Source organism: Lissotriton helveticus, chromosome 3_1 (assembly GCF_964261635.1).
Source record: "Lissotriton helveticus chromosome 3_1, aLisHel1.1, whole genome shotgun sequence".
NCBI lineage: Eukaryota > Metazoa > Chordata > Amphibia > Caudata > Salamandridae > Lissotriton > Lissotriton helveticus.
In genome coordinates this window covers 1,888,004,440-1,888,020,679 of record NC_136061.1, presented here as the reverse complement: position 1 = coordinate 1,888,020,679, position 16,240 = coordinate 1,888,004,440, and the positions used below count along the sequence as shown (strand labels likewise).

At 42.8% G+C, this 16,240-nt stretch overlaps 1 protein-coding gene across 2 annotated transcripts in view; it reads left to right on the top strand.

Annotated features, from left to right (window-relative positions):
• Positions 1 to 16,240, top strand: part of LOC144823936 (sperm-specific sodium:proton exchanger-like) — an 8,804,346-nt gene that overhangs the window by 5,296,023 nt on the left and 3,492,083 nt on the right. For both annotated transcript variants that reach the window (XM_078682870.1, XM_078682871.1), the window contains one exon: positions 7,691 to 7,886. In XM_078682870.1, coding sequence (XP_078538996.1) covers positions 7,691 to 7,886 — 196 coding nt within the window. The remainder of the gene's footprint in view (positions 1 to 7,690; positions 7,887 to 16,240) is intronic.

Sequence of the window (16,240 nt, the reverse complement as noted above, 5' to 3'; positions counted from 1 at the left end):
GATGCATCTTCTTTCGATTCTCTGCTATCTTCGCTGTCTTCGCCATCCATGGACACGTGTTTCGGGGTATCACCCCTCGTCAGCAGGGATAGGCCGTGTTCTGGGGTTGCCGGTGGCTGCCAAATATCTGCCAGGTTTAGTACCACTCAGGCGCGCAGGTGCGGGGTCCCAGGCTCGTCAGCCAACTGCTCAAGGGAGCTTTCACATTACAAATGGGGGTAGGGTCGCACCCTACTCACACACCGGCGTTATCGCCCCTAAGGACTCTGGTTAATGTAGTTACGTGTTCCGCGATGCATCTTCTTTCGATTCTCTGCTATCTTCACTGTCTTCGCCATCCCTGGACACGTGTTTCGGGGTATCACCCCTCGTCAGCAGGGATAGGCCGTGTTCTGGGGTTGCCGGTGGCTGCCAAATATCTGCCAGGTTTAGTACCACTCAGGCGCGTAGGTGTGGGGTCCCAGGCTCGTCAGCCAACTGCTCAAGGGAGCTTTAACATTACAAATGGGGGTGGGGTCGCACACTACTCACACACCGGCGGTATCGCCCCTAAGGACTCTGGTTAATGTAGTTACGTGTTCCGCGATGCATCTTCTTTCGATTCTCTGCTATCTTCGCTGTCTTCGCCATCCATGGACACGTGTTTCGGGGTATCACCCCTCGTCAGCAGGGATAGGCCGTGTTCTGGGGTTGCCGGTGGCTGCCAAATATCTGCCAGGTTTAGTACCACTCAGGTGCGCAGGTGCGGGGTCCCAGGCTCGTCAGCCAACTGCTCAAGGGAGCTTTCACATTACAAATGGGGGTAGGGTCGCACCCTACTCACACACCGGCGTTATCGCCCCTAAGGACTCTGGTTAATGTAGTTACGTGTTCCGCGATGCATCTTCTTTCGATTCTCTGCTATCTTCACTGTCTTCGCCATCCCTGGACACGTGTTTCGGGGTATCACCCCTCGTCAGCAGGGATAGGCCGTGTTCTGGGGTTGCCGGTGGCTGCCAAATATCTGCCAGGTTTAGTACCACTCAGGCGCACAGGTGCGGGGTCCCAGGCTCGTCAGCCAACTGCTCAAGGGAGCTTTAACATTAACCCTAATAACCAGACTCTTCAACACTGGGATCCAAGGAAAGGCCCTGGACTGGATCACCTCATTCCTCTCCGGCAGAACCCAGAGAGTCCGCCTCACTCCCTCCCGCTCAGCAGCCAGCGAGATCATCTGCAGCGTCCCCCAAGGCTCCTCGCTCAGCCCAACCCTTTTCAATATCTACATGACCCCCCCACCGCCATCGCACGCAAACACAACATCAACATCATCTCCTACGCCGACGACACCCAGCTGATACTCTCTCTCACCAAAGACCCAGCCACCGCCAAAAACAACCTCCAGGAAGGAATGAAAGAAGTCGCAGAATGGATGAAGCTCAGCCGCCTGAAGCTGAATTCAGACAAGACGGAAGTCCTCATCCTCGTACAATCCCCACCTGCCTGGGACGACTCCTGGTGGCCCACGGAGCTGGGCTTTGCGCCGACACCCTCGGACCACGCTCGCAACCTGGGATTCATCCTGGACTCCTCTCTCTCAATGACCAAGCAAGTGAAAGCCGTCTCGTCCTCTTGCTTTACCACCCTGCGCATTCTCCAAAAAATCTTCAAGTGGATCCCCACCGAAACCAGAAAGACCGTCACCCAGGCACTCGTCACCAGCCGACTGGACTACGGAAACGCCCTATACGCAGGAACCACCACCAAAGTCCAGAAACGACTACAACGCATACAGAACGCCTCTGCACGACTCATCCTCGGCATCCCTAGCCACAGCCACATATCCGCCCACCTGAGAAACCTGCACTGGCTCCCCGTCAGCAAGAGGATCACGTTCAGGCTACTCACCCACGCACACAAAGCGATCCATGACATGGGCCCCCAATACCTCAACAACCGCCTCTCGTTCCACACTCCCACCCGCCAGCTCCGCTCCGCCAGCCTCACCCTCGCCACCGTCCCACGGATTCGCAGAACCACCACCGGAGGAAGATCATTCTCCTACCTGGCAGCCAAAACATGGAACTCCCTCCCTGCACACCTACAACTGACCCAGGACCACCTCACCTTCAGGAAACACCTCAAGACCTGGCTATTCGAGCAGTAGCAGCACCCCCCTCAGCGCCTTGAGACCCTCACGGGTGAGTAGCTTGCTCTATAAATGCATTGATTGATTGATTGATTGAATTACCCAGGGAAAAATCTAAAACATTAGAAACAAGCAACTACAAGCCTATGAGGAGCCAACAGTTGCTAACACGTCAGCCAAAACCACGCCTCCGGAATAGCGTTCCCTCGCCACTAACGCTTCTACCCCACCTCAAGTGACGATCAACAGTTTAGGCTTACATCGTGTAGTTAACCTCAGCAAAGTTTGGATTTACAATTTTCGGCAATCCCATCCAGCTGCACTCCTCTGGCTCTCACGTGCAAACCAGCTCCTACTTCAGTATCAACTAATCAAGTCAGCGAGCAAGCCTCACTCTTCCCCGTTATATCCATTCCTCAACGAGCATCAGATGTAAAGTTTGGGCCAACTAAGTCCTCAACTGCTGAAATCCACAATCCAGCCACCGACAGCAAAGAGACCAAATTGCTGTTAACACCTGAGTATGTCTCCTAAGGCCTGCATGACATAATAAATCGCAGGAACATAATCAGGCTCTTCAAATTAAACCCGGACCTATGCACGCTGGAATCAAAAGACATAATCGCCATTGAATTCAAAACTAGTAAGGGCACCCAAACAAGAGAATTGACCCTAATTACATTAGCGACCACCACCATAAGGGAACTGATTCAATAAAAAGCCGACCAATTTAAAAACTGGGGAAAAATTATAGCAACAACTTGAGTTCCCTGCTACCCCTCAATACTCGCCCCCATCCAGGCTCCAGCTTCCAGTATGAGTCCTGTTCCTTTCTCTGTATTAAAGTCAGCCAAAAGGCACTCACCAGTTGGGAACGTTGAGCGCAGTGAAGAACAGCAGGGCCCTGAAGTGCAGACTGGTCATGGCTGCCAGCAGCCCTGTCCCGGAATCGGATCGATTGAAATAACACCGAACATGGTTTAACAATTTTCTCCAGGAATATTAACAGTCTTTTGTCGAAATCCCAATCTCCAGACGCACTTGGATTTTTAAAAAAGCACAACATTATTCTTCTCCAGGAAACTTGGTTAACAACCAGCATCCCAATGGAAGGGTACGTAGAATTCACATCACCCGCTGTAAGGCAGAGAAGGTATAGTAGACTGCATGGCGGACTTTCTATCTATGCATCTACTAGACTGTCTACACGCATCAAACAGCTAAAATCTGAAGTTTACTGGGTTGCTGGTATTGTGGTTGAAAATCCTACTCCAGATAGCCAGCTACTACTACTAAATGTTTACATCTCCCAATGCATCACTAAGAAAAATGTCATACTGGACCGCCTGACCGAAATTTTATGCAACACACAGCACACACGGCAGTTCACCTTCTTTAATTTCTGGAGATTTTAATACAAACCTCTTCCGTTACCAGTTCGAGGACCTAGGGATCATCCTTCCAGCGGTTCACCATCACTTTGCCATATAAACATTACCATCAGGACTCAGACCTTCCAAACTGTGCGAATACACAGTCCTCCAATTCAGCAGAAGAGGCTACATTGTAATAAACGGTCGCTCATCCACAGACACTCCTCCGGCCTGGACTAGAACTAACAGTCAAACCCAATAATTTCTGGACTTTACATTAATAAACAGTGAAATGCTCCCCTTAATCGAGTGCCCTTACATCGCAGCACATGGACCACAAGTAATAACTTTATCACCCAGCATTCCTCACCATCAGGTGATTGCACACACACTATCAGCCTGTCACTCAGAGAACCTAAGGAGAATGAAATGGATGTCCAGCGCCGCCTCCCCCGTTATGGAGAAATGCAGTGCTCTTCTACGTTCATTAAGTGAAAAAGATGTACCCATCATCGACAGCTGGGAAGCACTTGAAAACAGATTAAATAATGAATTTCCATCCAAATCTTGCATGCCACAAACTTGCATTTCACCTGTCACAAAAAAAAACTAAAATCCCAAAGAAATTTGGCCCTACCCTGGGGCAGGAAAAGCGTGGGAAATGCATTAGTCCAGTCAAATTAGTTCAAAAAAATCGGCTAACCTAGAACTAATTGCAATACAATTTCTGTGAGTGGATTCTTATTGAAAATTTTCCGTAGAAAACAAAGGTGAAAAGTCTACCACTCTATCATGAAGCGTTAATCCAATATGGCAGATTTTTCAAAATGGCTGCCCATTATTTGGGATATAGGGTACAACTGTTTATATGCCCATGTGTGGTATCATTGTATATGTTTTTAGGGACCCGAAAGTCAAAAATAACATCAAAAATTGTTTCTGATTACCATAATATCAAATATTCACAGAAACTCAAAGGTTTCTCTTTTGTTTTGCGTCAGGAGCAACCTTTCGGTGGGGATAACTTGACTCAATGGCAGCCTGTCACTTACTTTCTGAATACTGTGAAAGTACAAAAGATGAATCCTCTGGATTCTTCCAATGTCCCTTTCGCCCATCACCCCATGCATGTCCAAAAAATTGATTAGAGATATGGAAGAACTAGGACTTTAATATCATCCACAAAGTCCTTTACCCTTAAGTATAGTAGCTGAATAAAAAGCAGACGCTCAGCGTGGAGAACATGAAATCTGAAAGCCTAGAAAAGATTTTGCTGCTGTACCGAAAGTCAAGTCTTCACTCTTACCTTCAGTAAATACATTCTCCCCTCCCCCGCTCATCAACCCCAAGTTATTTCATAGACAAATCTGTCTACCTTCAAAACTACTTCTCATTTTAAGGCAAAGTGTCTCTTCAGTCAGCTCCACTTTACAGGTTGGTATGAGATATGATAGATGACAAGTCCCAAAATGTCAGGAGAAATCCCATGCTTCCTTTAAAGAAGGATTGGCATAGCCAATAGGTCTCGCCTTTGTGACCTTATAAGTGTTTAGCCATGCAACGGTTAATGTTGTTGCACCAAGGATATTGTGCTGCATAACTAAATACTTATAAGGTCCCAAAAGCGAGACCTATTGGCTTTGCCAATGCTTGTTTCCTCTTTCAATGCATGCTGCATTCTACAGCATGCATTGAAAGAGGAAAATTCCTCAAGTGATTGTTTTTTGTGCAGGAAGGTGCCCCTTCCTGCGCAAAAACAATCTCTCTACTACGCAGGCATCCCTGCATCATGGTGCAAGGGTGCCTAAGCCAGCGCATGGCTGCAGTTTGTGCGCCAGTGCAGGGGGAAGCACAGAGATACAACATATTCTTGTAAATATGTCGCTTCCCTGTGCTTCGGAAGCGCCGCAGCGTGGCGCAGCCAAAGGGCTTGCATTACCACGCCGAAGCACTTCCTTGTAGGTCTGCCCCACAGTGTTTAAATGTTTCTGTTGCTAGTGTGTGGCTAGAATTACCCCTATTTGGGATGGTAATATTTTGAGTCTATGGAGGAATAAAAATAGACTGTATCAGGAAGGTAATTCCCTGATGGTGTGTGTTACTTCCAAAGCTGTGCACTACAACAATAACCCTTCCATTAAAAAATGGCGGCAGAAGATTACAGATAGGCTAGATCCACTTCCACATGTTATAATTTATTTACCAAGAGAGCTAGCCTCCTATGGAAAAATATTCTATTTCATCAACATCATTGATTGCCAGTTTTCCTAAGTAGCTACCTCTTGTGTCTATACTCCACAGAAAAAGTGTCGTATTTTATGCTTCTAAAGGCAATTCAAACCATCCATTAAATAGACCCCCAAGGTAGACAATATCTTAAGAGCTCCCTTAAATGAGTTTGAGCCCATCCGGATGTACATATATGCCATAATGATGATGCGGGTGAGGGTTCTTATATAATGAAAGAGCCTTATTCTCGTGGGTGTAGGTACACACAGTAACTGATATAGATCAACTTGGAAAATTTCCCAGAGTAGGTTACCTTTCTTGGTGATCAAGTTACAACATGGTGCGGAAGAGGATCTAGCCTATTGAAAATCTTCTGCCTCCAGTTTTTTATGTAGTGCGTGGTACATAAACACATACATGTAGTGTAGTGTGTTGTGCATAAACACAAAAGGAAGGCTGAATCTCTGGAGCTTTTGGTGTTACAGTTTGTAGTGAAAGAAACCTTTAATTCGTGAAAGAACGTAAAATTGAGGGACGCTGAGAGAGAGAAAAATGTGTGGGGAAAGTGAAATAGGGATACTGCGTAGAGTCTATATGATAAAATTATCATAAGAGCAGACCTGTTTTCGTCAGGGCTTTACGTCCATTCATTAAAGATGCAGATTGGTTTTTCCTTTTGTCAGCCGTCTGAGTCCAGACTCCGCATCTTCGTTTAGTATGTATGTATTTTGAATGTACTCTAATCAGGACTGCATTACTTTCAGAGCCGCCCTCCGGTACTATTTTGTGGCTTCTGACATGAATGTGCATACACTTTGTGGCTGTGCCGCCTGTTAGACAGGGCTCTTACCACTTGTCTCCATTTGGCCGTGCAGCTTCAGATTCTTTTAATATTGTATGTGTGATCACACTCCATTCATGTGCTTAGCACTCCTTCACTTAGTCTGAGATGTTCTCTCTACAGACAAGCAGACACTTAAATAAACAAATTGGTGCTTTATTTTCAGACAGCATAGCTCAGAAACAGAAAGGGGCAAACTGTTCTCACTGCTATGGAGCTGATCTATCTAAAGTACTACCTGATCAAAATGTTGGGTTAAATGAATTCATCTACGCACTGCAGGCACATAAAGCAAGCGCTTGGCTCTGTTCTGCACCCGCAAAGGGGCATCATAATATGGCCCCGGGTATACATATGTTCTAAATATGACATTGCTAACGACTTGGCATTGACTGTGTAACCATGCCTACTCTGTTGTTAATGAAATCATAGGGGCATATTAGCAAGAACCTCTTTAAAATGATCGCCGTTTTAGCGGCAGGAAACTGCCGCTAAAACGGCGATAATGGGCTTGCTAATATGCGTTATATAATTCCAATAGAAGCCCAGGTTAGATGTGCAGGACATCTAACCTGGGCTTCTATTGGATATCCATAACGCATATTAGCAAGCCAATTATCGCCGTTTTAGCGGCAGTTTCCTGCTACTAAAACGGCGATAATTTTAACAAGGTTCTTGCTAATATGCCCCATAACTCCTTCATTCAGCACTGATATGTGCATTGATTGTGGCACACAGCACATATTCTTGGACTAGAGCAGGCGCAGCACCAGTCTCTTACCGTTTATGTATGCACTAAATCTGTTTTTCCACAGGTTTTGCAATTTTTGAATGTAACCCTTGCAACTGACATGGCTTTGTCCTGACAGGTTATCCATGTGCTTGGAAACTATTTACGAAAATTGAAAACATTGATAACTGAATTTTCCCAAAGATTTAGAAAACTGAAAACTAAGCAAAGACAAGAGACCAAGTATAAAATGTGTTTGTGTACGAGAAATATCTGAATTATTACTATAGCCCTTTTTGGGGACCTGTCTCTTTGCACAACAAATATTTTAAATAGTTTGCCCTACACACCGCATAAATAATAGCTTTTTTCACCATTTTCCTTTGCAGGATCAAAGCACTGAAAATCTGTTACAAGATTGTCTGTACTAATGAATTTGAATTCATAATTTATCTATCTATATTAATGAACACATTTCCAGTTGCACTGTATTTCATACCACGTGAAAAACACATTTATGGCTACGAACTACAAGCAATGAACTACTTCTTCATGGCTTTCTACTCAGCTGAGGCATGTATTAAGGTATGAAAAACCCAGTTTAAATGTCATTGCTTGTGTTGTATTTACTAAAAATATACAAACATATCAAAATATAAGGAGCACAGATAAAATTAAGTTTTTTTCTGCATTGATACACTTCTCACAGCAGAAGATCACATATAAGGTCTAAGCCAGTGGTTCTTAGCCGTTTGAGTTCTGTGGACCCGACTGAATCACTAATGAAAACTAGGGCCCCCAGACTAAGCAAATTTTACAATTTGAACCTCAAAACTATATACAAAAATAGAGAAACAAGTATACATCAAACCGAGACATAAATTATGAAATATGTTACTTAATTCACAAATGAAAATAAACAAAAATAGTCATTTTCATTTTAAATAGTAAGGTTGGAGCTTTTCAAAACTTGAATTTATTTTTAAAAGACGAAGTGATATGTGAGCATATTAGTTTGCCTTTTTTTTCTTTTGATGCATGCTCTTTATGGTCTTTTTTTGTCAAATCTGTTTATTGGCATTTTTCATTTTTATTTCCACAAATGATACAATGCACATACATATTCATCCAACACATTACTGCATTTATATTTCGATTGTCAAATACTTGAACGCATTATGCCCCTGAGGTGCTGCATTGTGTTTTGCAAACATTCCTGTAATTAGCAATTGTGCCCGAGTGCATCCAAACTCAAATAAAATAAAGGGGGGCCTATGCGACCCAGCACTAGGTACAGAAATGAGTTATATTTCCAAACAGTAAACTTTTAACTTTGCTAATGCAGCCAAGCACAGTGCGACATGGTCATGAGCAGACAGTCAATATTGTCCCCCCATCGCTTCCGGTACCCACTCCTGTCTCCCACCCCTCCACCCTCCACCCATTCAGATGTCCTTCCCCCGTCCCCACGCGCCTTCAGCTCCCATCGCTCCCCTGCCTTCAGCTTCACGCATTGCATCCTGCAAGTTGCCATGCATGGTGACCGCAGCGCGCATCCCCTAGTTAGCTGCAGTCCCGCCTAGCCTTCCACCGTTCCTTCAGCTGCAGCTACCCCGCCCGACTGTAGGTTGGGAAGCATACGCTCCCAGGTCTCTGCCATAGGTTCCCTACGGAGTCCCACTGTTTCCTCCCGCCGTATAGCGGTCCATTCCGCCCTAGCCCGCGCCTGAAGGGACGGGGTCTAAGCCTGCGTGCTGGATGGGTCCCGCACCGTCCATCTCTTGGTGAGAAGACGCACCGCCACCACCAACCCCAACTTTAGGAACCGGGACGATGCTTTATCTTTCCGGGGCCTCTTAAATAGATGTAGAAGGAATTCAGGCCAGTTGCATGGGATGATGCACCCGGTACATTGCGCAAGGAGCCTACTGATGTCCTCCCAGTAAGTGCCCAGCCCTGCACATCCCCACATAATGTGCAGTATGTCAGCGTCCACAGCCTCGCATCAGGGGCAGGCCGCGTCCGCCCTGTGAAAATACCTATTGATTAAGGCTGGAGTTAGGTAGGCCCTGTGTATTATGTAGATCTGAATTTGGCGAAACCGCATGTTCTGGGGAATCCTCGCAGGACTCTGAAGGACTTTCTCCCATTCTTTATCTTCAAGGGCCCGCCCAGATCTTGCTCCCATTTGCCCTGTAAAGCGTCTAGGCTTATTGCCGTGTGCACTCTCAGCGACGCAGCGAACCACTTAACCAGGTGTCTCCCCCTTCCCATGACGTGCAAATATTGTATGGTAAGGTGCTGTTCAGGCTCCGTCGCAACATCCCCCCATCCCTTTGCCATGCATGCCAGTAGGGAGCGATGCAGTAGGAACCCCCCTGGTGGGAGCCCCTCGTCAGTGACCAGTGTCTCATATGGTGTCAGCGCCCCATCCCTGTATAGGTCGCCTAGCATCTGTATGCCTCTATCATGCCACCTCTCTAGCATAAGGCGCGTAAGGCCCCCCCTCCTCCCGGTGAGCCCTCCAAGGATACCGCTGGCATGTATGGAAGGGTTGCTCGTGTGAGTCTCAGCGTCTTGGGAAAGCACTGATATGCCACCATCAGCAGTAGCGGGGCAGGGCGCACCGAGGTGGTCAGTGGGTGAAACAGCACTTGTATTTGCTCCAGTGTGTATGGGGGGTCCCTGGTGGCCGTGTCCACCCTTCCCCTGTCTGCTAACCAGCGAGCAACCCACTGAAGTTGTGCAATGAGGTAATAGTGCTCAAAGCAGGGGGCAGCGAATCCGCCCTCATCTGTGGGGAGGAACAGCTTCCGGGTGCCAGCCGATGCCTGGAGGAGCCCCAGACGAAATCACAGAGGATCCTATTTAAAATAATAATAGCCTATGAGCATTCTAATACAGTCCATCTTGTTGGTGTTTAATCTAACCAGTTTATACAACTTTATTATACTCACAAAAAAGTCAAAGGAGAGTCCTTTCTTATCTATGGAGTTGTGATAGTTCAAAATGACGTCATAAGATGTAGCAACAATTTTAGATTGGCCAAGGTAAGCCTTAAAAGGAAAGTAAAAAAGGAACAATGTTTTGTTTTCCATACAAAAAGTAAGAAAAAAGTCCTAATAACAAAACACACACACATTTAGATTAATAACTAAAAAATTAGCCAACCCATAATAATTCATGGACACGTTCACCACATATAATACCAATCTTGAGAAATGGGATGCATAAACTAGAAAGTAATCTAGTGGAAATTATTTAGACGTCCTCAGTCTAAAGTATAGTATAAGATAAGACGCAACCCCATCTATCTTAGATACGAGAATGCAAAGTATTGTCCCACCTAATAGAAACATATTAACAAGAAGTGAAGAGCAGCGCCATCTTGGATAAGTCGAGGGTAGACAAAGTCGTTATCAGTAGCCTGACCAATTCGCATATGGAAGCGCCGTACAAACTTGTATGCGTGAACAAAATATATCCCCACGCTAAATAGTCATGCCCCAAGGCAGTTCTAATACTTAGAACTCGACAGAAGAGAAAGTCGTAAGCTCCACTTACCAGCAAAACGCAACGACGAACGTATCAACAGGTCCTCTGGTTCAAGTGAAAGGCACAGAGGGCCTTGCTTATATACCCAAGATAATTAATAAGTAATTGAATAATTGCTAAAGAGAGATCCAATTTTGAAGACGTGCGGACGTGGTGAGTGAAAAGGTCGTAATCGCACCATGTTAAGTGGGCTGTGTAGCCAGCAATAAGCGGCGCCATTTTGAAAGAGCAAAGTTCCTATCCACAAAAGTATTACCATGTGCCGACAAAGAGTACATAGCTTTAAAGGTTATCAACACATAATAAATAGTGATAAACTAAACCCAAAGGAAATATACTATATTATAACAAAGTTAGACAGATCGTGAATAGTTCGTAGAACTCAATTTAAAAATTAGGTGAGAAACGTGCTCCCATAATAACACGAAACACGTAGTAGGTTAATCTATATAACCTGTGATCACTTATAAGTCAATGTGCGAGAATTGTCAAAAAAGTCTTTAATAATGTCGTATGAGGACGATTTATGAATTGCTCAATCGAGGTAAGGACGGTATTTTTTTAAAACGAATAAGGCGACTTCACAAAACAGTACCGCCATATTGAAACGGCCATGTAATGCGAAAAAGCGTATAACATTGCGGTACGAGAAACAACAAAGTTAGTGAATAGCCGCCAAACAACGCGACATCACGAGACCACAAACTCCCTAAATCAATACACCATATTAAAGAATGATGTTAAACATAAATGAATAAGCGCGTCCCTATATGAAAAATGTACCAGAACCCATCACAAATTTGCAAAGAATATTGCGAGTAATGTAGTATAACTCAACGTAACTCGTACTGCGTCTATACATCAAAAATGGACGGATGGCAGTATATAATTACTGTGTAGGAAGAAATCACATAAAAAGCATGTCTGTATGAGACAGACAGAGTATCAGCAACATGTGGGGGCAAAAGGACGAGGCAAAATGCAACGCCATATTGAAAAAAGTCAAGCAATGCATAAAAAGTGTTCAAAAAAATCTCTGAAGATCAAAATTACGAATTAGCACTGGCCACTGTTCAATAGGAAAAGGCCTAGTGTATTGGAAAGTACAACACATCTAAAATAGGTCCTTCTCAAGTGAGAAAAAGCGGCAAGAGCAGTTGTTGTAAAGTAAAACAATAAAATGAACATATCAGATAGTCTGTAGTGAGTGTCTCGTGAGTCAAAGATTCATCACTGCTAAGAGAGCAGGTTATACATAGCAGATGGAATTTCTATTCAAACTGATAACAGAGACCTATATGCAGCAAGACTCAGGGTTTGGGACTGTAAATGTCAACCTTTACAAAAAATGACGAAATTCATTGTTAGTATTCATACCCTGGTGAAAAGATATATGTGGGTAGCTGCATTAGAAGCTTGAAAGTGAGAATTCAGGAGCATCTGCGGGATATTAGAAATCGGGATGTACGTAGTCCAGTAGCACAACATATTTTGGACTGTCATCCCCATGATGATGCTATTAATTTCCATGCTATTCACCATGTGGAAATTAATGCCAGAGGCGGTGACAGAGCTCTATTCCTGATACAACAAGAATCCCGTTGGATTTGCAGACTGAGGTCGGTTCACCAGGGTATGAATACTAACAATGAATTTCATCATTTTTTGTAAAGGTTGACATTTACAGTCCCAAACCCTGAGTCTTGCTGCATATAGGTCTCTGTTATCAGTTTGGATAGAAATTCCATCTGCCATGTATAACCTGCTCTCTTAGCAATGATGAATCTTTGACTCACGATACACTCACTACAGACTATCTGATATGTTCATTTTATTGTTTTACTTTACAACAACTGCTCTTGCCGCTTTTTCTCATTTGAGAAGGACCTCTTTTAGATGTGTTGTACTTTCCAATACACACTGCCTTTTCCTATTGAACAGTGGCCAGTGCTAATTCGTAATTTTGATCTTCAGAGATTTTTTTGAACAATTTTTATGCATTGCTTGACTTTTTTCAATATGGCGTTGCATTTTGCCTCTTCCTTTTGCCCCCACATGTTGCTGATACTCTGTCTGTCTCATACAGACATGCTTTTTATGTGATTTCTTCCTACACAGTAATTATATACTGCCATCCGTCCATTTTTGATGTATAGACGCAGTACGAGTTACGTTGAGTTATACTACATCACTCGCAATATTCTTTGCAAATTTGTTATGGATTCTGGTAGATTTTTCACATTGGTACGCGCATAATTCATTTATGTTTAACATCATTCTTTAATATGGTGTATTGATTTAGGGAGTTTGTGGTCTCGTGATGTCGCGTTGTTCGGCGGCTATTCACTTACTTTGTTGTTTCTCATACCGCAATGTTATACGCTTTTTCGCATTACATGGCTGTTTCAATATGGCGGTACTGTTTTGTGAAGTCGCCTTATTCGTTTTAAAAAAATACCGTCCTTACCTCGATTGAGCAATTCATAAATCGTCCTCATACGACATTATTAAAGACTTTTTTGACAATTCTCGCACATTGACTTATAAGTGATCACAGGTTATATAGATTAACCTACTACGTGTTTCGTGTTATTATGGGAGCACGTTTCTCGCCTAATTTTTAAATTGAGTTCTACGAACTATTCACGATCTGTCTAACTTTGTTATAATATAGTATATTTCCTTTTGGGTTAGTTTATCACTATTTATTATGTGTTGATAACCTTTAAAGCTATGTACTCTTTGTCGGCACATGGTAATACTTGTGTGGATAGGAACTTTGCTCTTTCAAAATGGCGCCGCTTTTTGCCGGCTACACAGCCCACTTAACATGGTGCGATTACGACCTTTTCACTCACCACGTCCGCACGTCTTCAAAATTGGATCTCTCTTTAGCAATCATTCAATTATTTATTAATTATCTTGGGTATATAAGCAAGGCCCTCTGTGCCTTTCACTTGAACCAGAGGACCTGTTGCTACGTTCGTCGTTGCGTTTTGCTGGTAAGTGGAGCTTACGACTTTCTCTTCCGTCGAGTTCTAAGTATTAGAACTGCCTTGGGGCACGACTATTTAGCGTGGGGATATATTTTGTTCACGCATACAAGTTTGTAGGGCCCTTCCATATGCGAATTGGTCAGGCTACTGATAACGACTTTGTCTACCCTGGACTTATCCAAGTTGGCGCTGCTCTTCACTTCTTGTTAATATGTTTCTATTAGGTGGGGCAATACTTTGCATTCTCGTATCTAACATAGATGGGGCTGCGTCTTATCTTATACTATACTTTAGACTGAGGACGTCTAAATAATTTCCACTAGATTACTTTCTAGTTTATTCATCCCATTTCTCAAAATTGGTATTATATGTGGTGAACGTGTCCATGAATTATTATGGGTTGGCTAATTTTTTAGTTATTAATCTAAATTTGTGTGTGTTTTGTTATTAAGACTTTTTTCTTACTTTTTGTATGGAAAACAAAACATTGTTCCTTTTTTACTTTCCTTTTAAGGCTTACCTTGGCCAATCTAAAATCGTTGCTACATCTTATGACATCATTTTGAACTATCACAACTCCATAGATAAGAAAGGACTCTCCTTTGACTTTTTTGTGAGTATAATAAAGTTGTATAAACTGGTTAGATTAAACACCAACAAGATGGACTGTATTAGAATGCTCATAGGCTATTATTATTTTTTCAGATGATCTTTTTTGACGCGAAACTATGCAGCATTTATGAATTTGACTATTATACGTTTTTTCAGGTATTTTTTTAAATGTATTTCCCTTGACTGTTACATTGACCAATATGTTTTTTATAATTTTGACATATGAAATGGCAGTAATTGTAGATAAATGTATTTGTGTATATGATCTTATTGAGTTTGTTGACATTTTCTCTTTGTGGCTTTATTGGTTAATAGTGTAAAAAAGACTACCAAGCAACTGTAGGTATGGGTACCCATGCACATCTGTTATACTATTCTATTTAGGTTTATGTACAATTGTGGATATGTACTTTGAGGGTATATGAGTTTTTGTGTTTTCTCTCTATTATCTAGTATTTTTATTCATGAAAATGTTTTCCCAAAAAGTGATCAGGGGTGAAAATATCTCTGTAATATTGATAAAAGTTCTGGTTCTCTGTTTGCTTAAATAACGTTTGTTTGTTTAGGCATTTTGCCTCTTCTATGGATTGCACTCCGTAAATATGTGTTTTTGTATCTTTTTTATCATGTATAGCCCTGAAGAAGTCCGGTGACGGACGAAACGCGTTGGCTTTTTGGCTATCAGCGTTTTTTTAAAAAGAAACTGAAAAACTGAAAAAAAGAAAGAAAATTGAAGATCTAAAGTCTTTTTGTGTATATATTCATTGGGAAAACAAGCATGACAATGTTATATGTGTCTTAACAAATACTGAGACATCGTTTATCAAAAAACTGTGTATCTAATTTTGAAGGGTGCTGTTCATTTTTCTAAAGTCTAGTCCGATATGCGTGCAGCTTGGTTAAAGTGCCTTGCCCAAGTGACACCGGAATCAACAACATCTCTGTGGAGTGGAGCGTCATTATGCCCCAACCAAACGCACTGCGAAAGATGCCACAATGGCGATCATTAATTCCTCATAAACTACATTTTTCTTGTTTTATCCTTGTTTTACTCCTCTTTTTCTATCTTAAATTTTAGTCCTCACACCAAGTCATGCGCCATTTTCCAAGTTTTTAAATGTTCAGACTGTGCCCCTCTGGACCTCTTGTAAGAACATGACATGCGAAATTCATTCAAGGCATTGTTTATTCACTTTACATTTCAACCCGTTCGTGTTTACCCTCAGTAAGCCTCTCTATCTTTATTTAGTAAATCGCCCACCGTTAACATGACACACTGATTTTTCAATTAAATAATTTTCCAAAAGCTATCTCCTCTTCCCTCTCTCACCATTAAATACTCACGTATCTCTTTTGGCGGTCAGACTGCGTGTCCCACTCTTAAAACCTCCTCTGTCTCCATGCCCTTCATGCTTTTTTAATAACATTTCAATTTGCAACAGTTTAACTCGAGTCTAATCTACCTTCCATTAACTCTGCTTGCTAACCTCCTATTAGTTCTGAGGAAAATGAAATTTTGCCTGACCAAGATGCCCCCTACGTGTACCCTATGTTACATATATGTGCATGTCACCCATGCATATTTTCCCTTAAGTGGCCTGAACAAAGAGGCCTCTGCAATCACGTCCTGCATTAGGATGCCAGTCATCAAGTCTCCCATGTAAGAAATATTAAGTTAGCATTTAAGGCCCATGTATTTGCATTGTGCACTTTTAAATAAATCACGAAAAACCCTTTTTGTGGTTCAGTCTGAGCCACTTTCTGAATTAGGGTTTT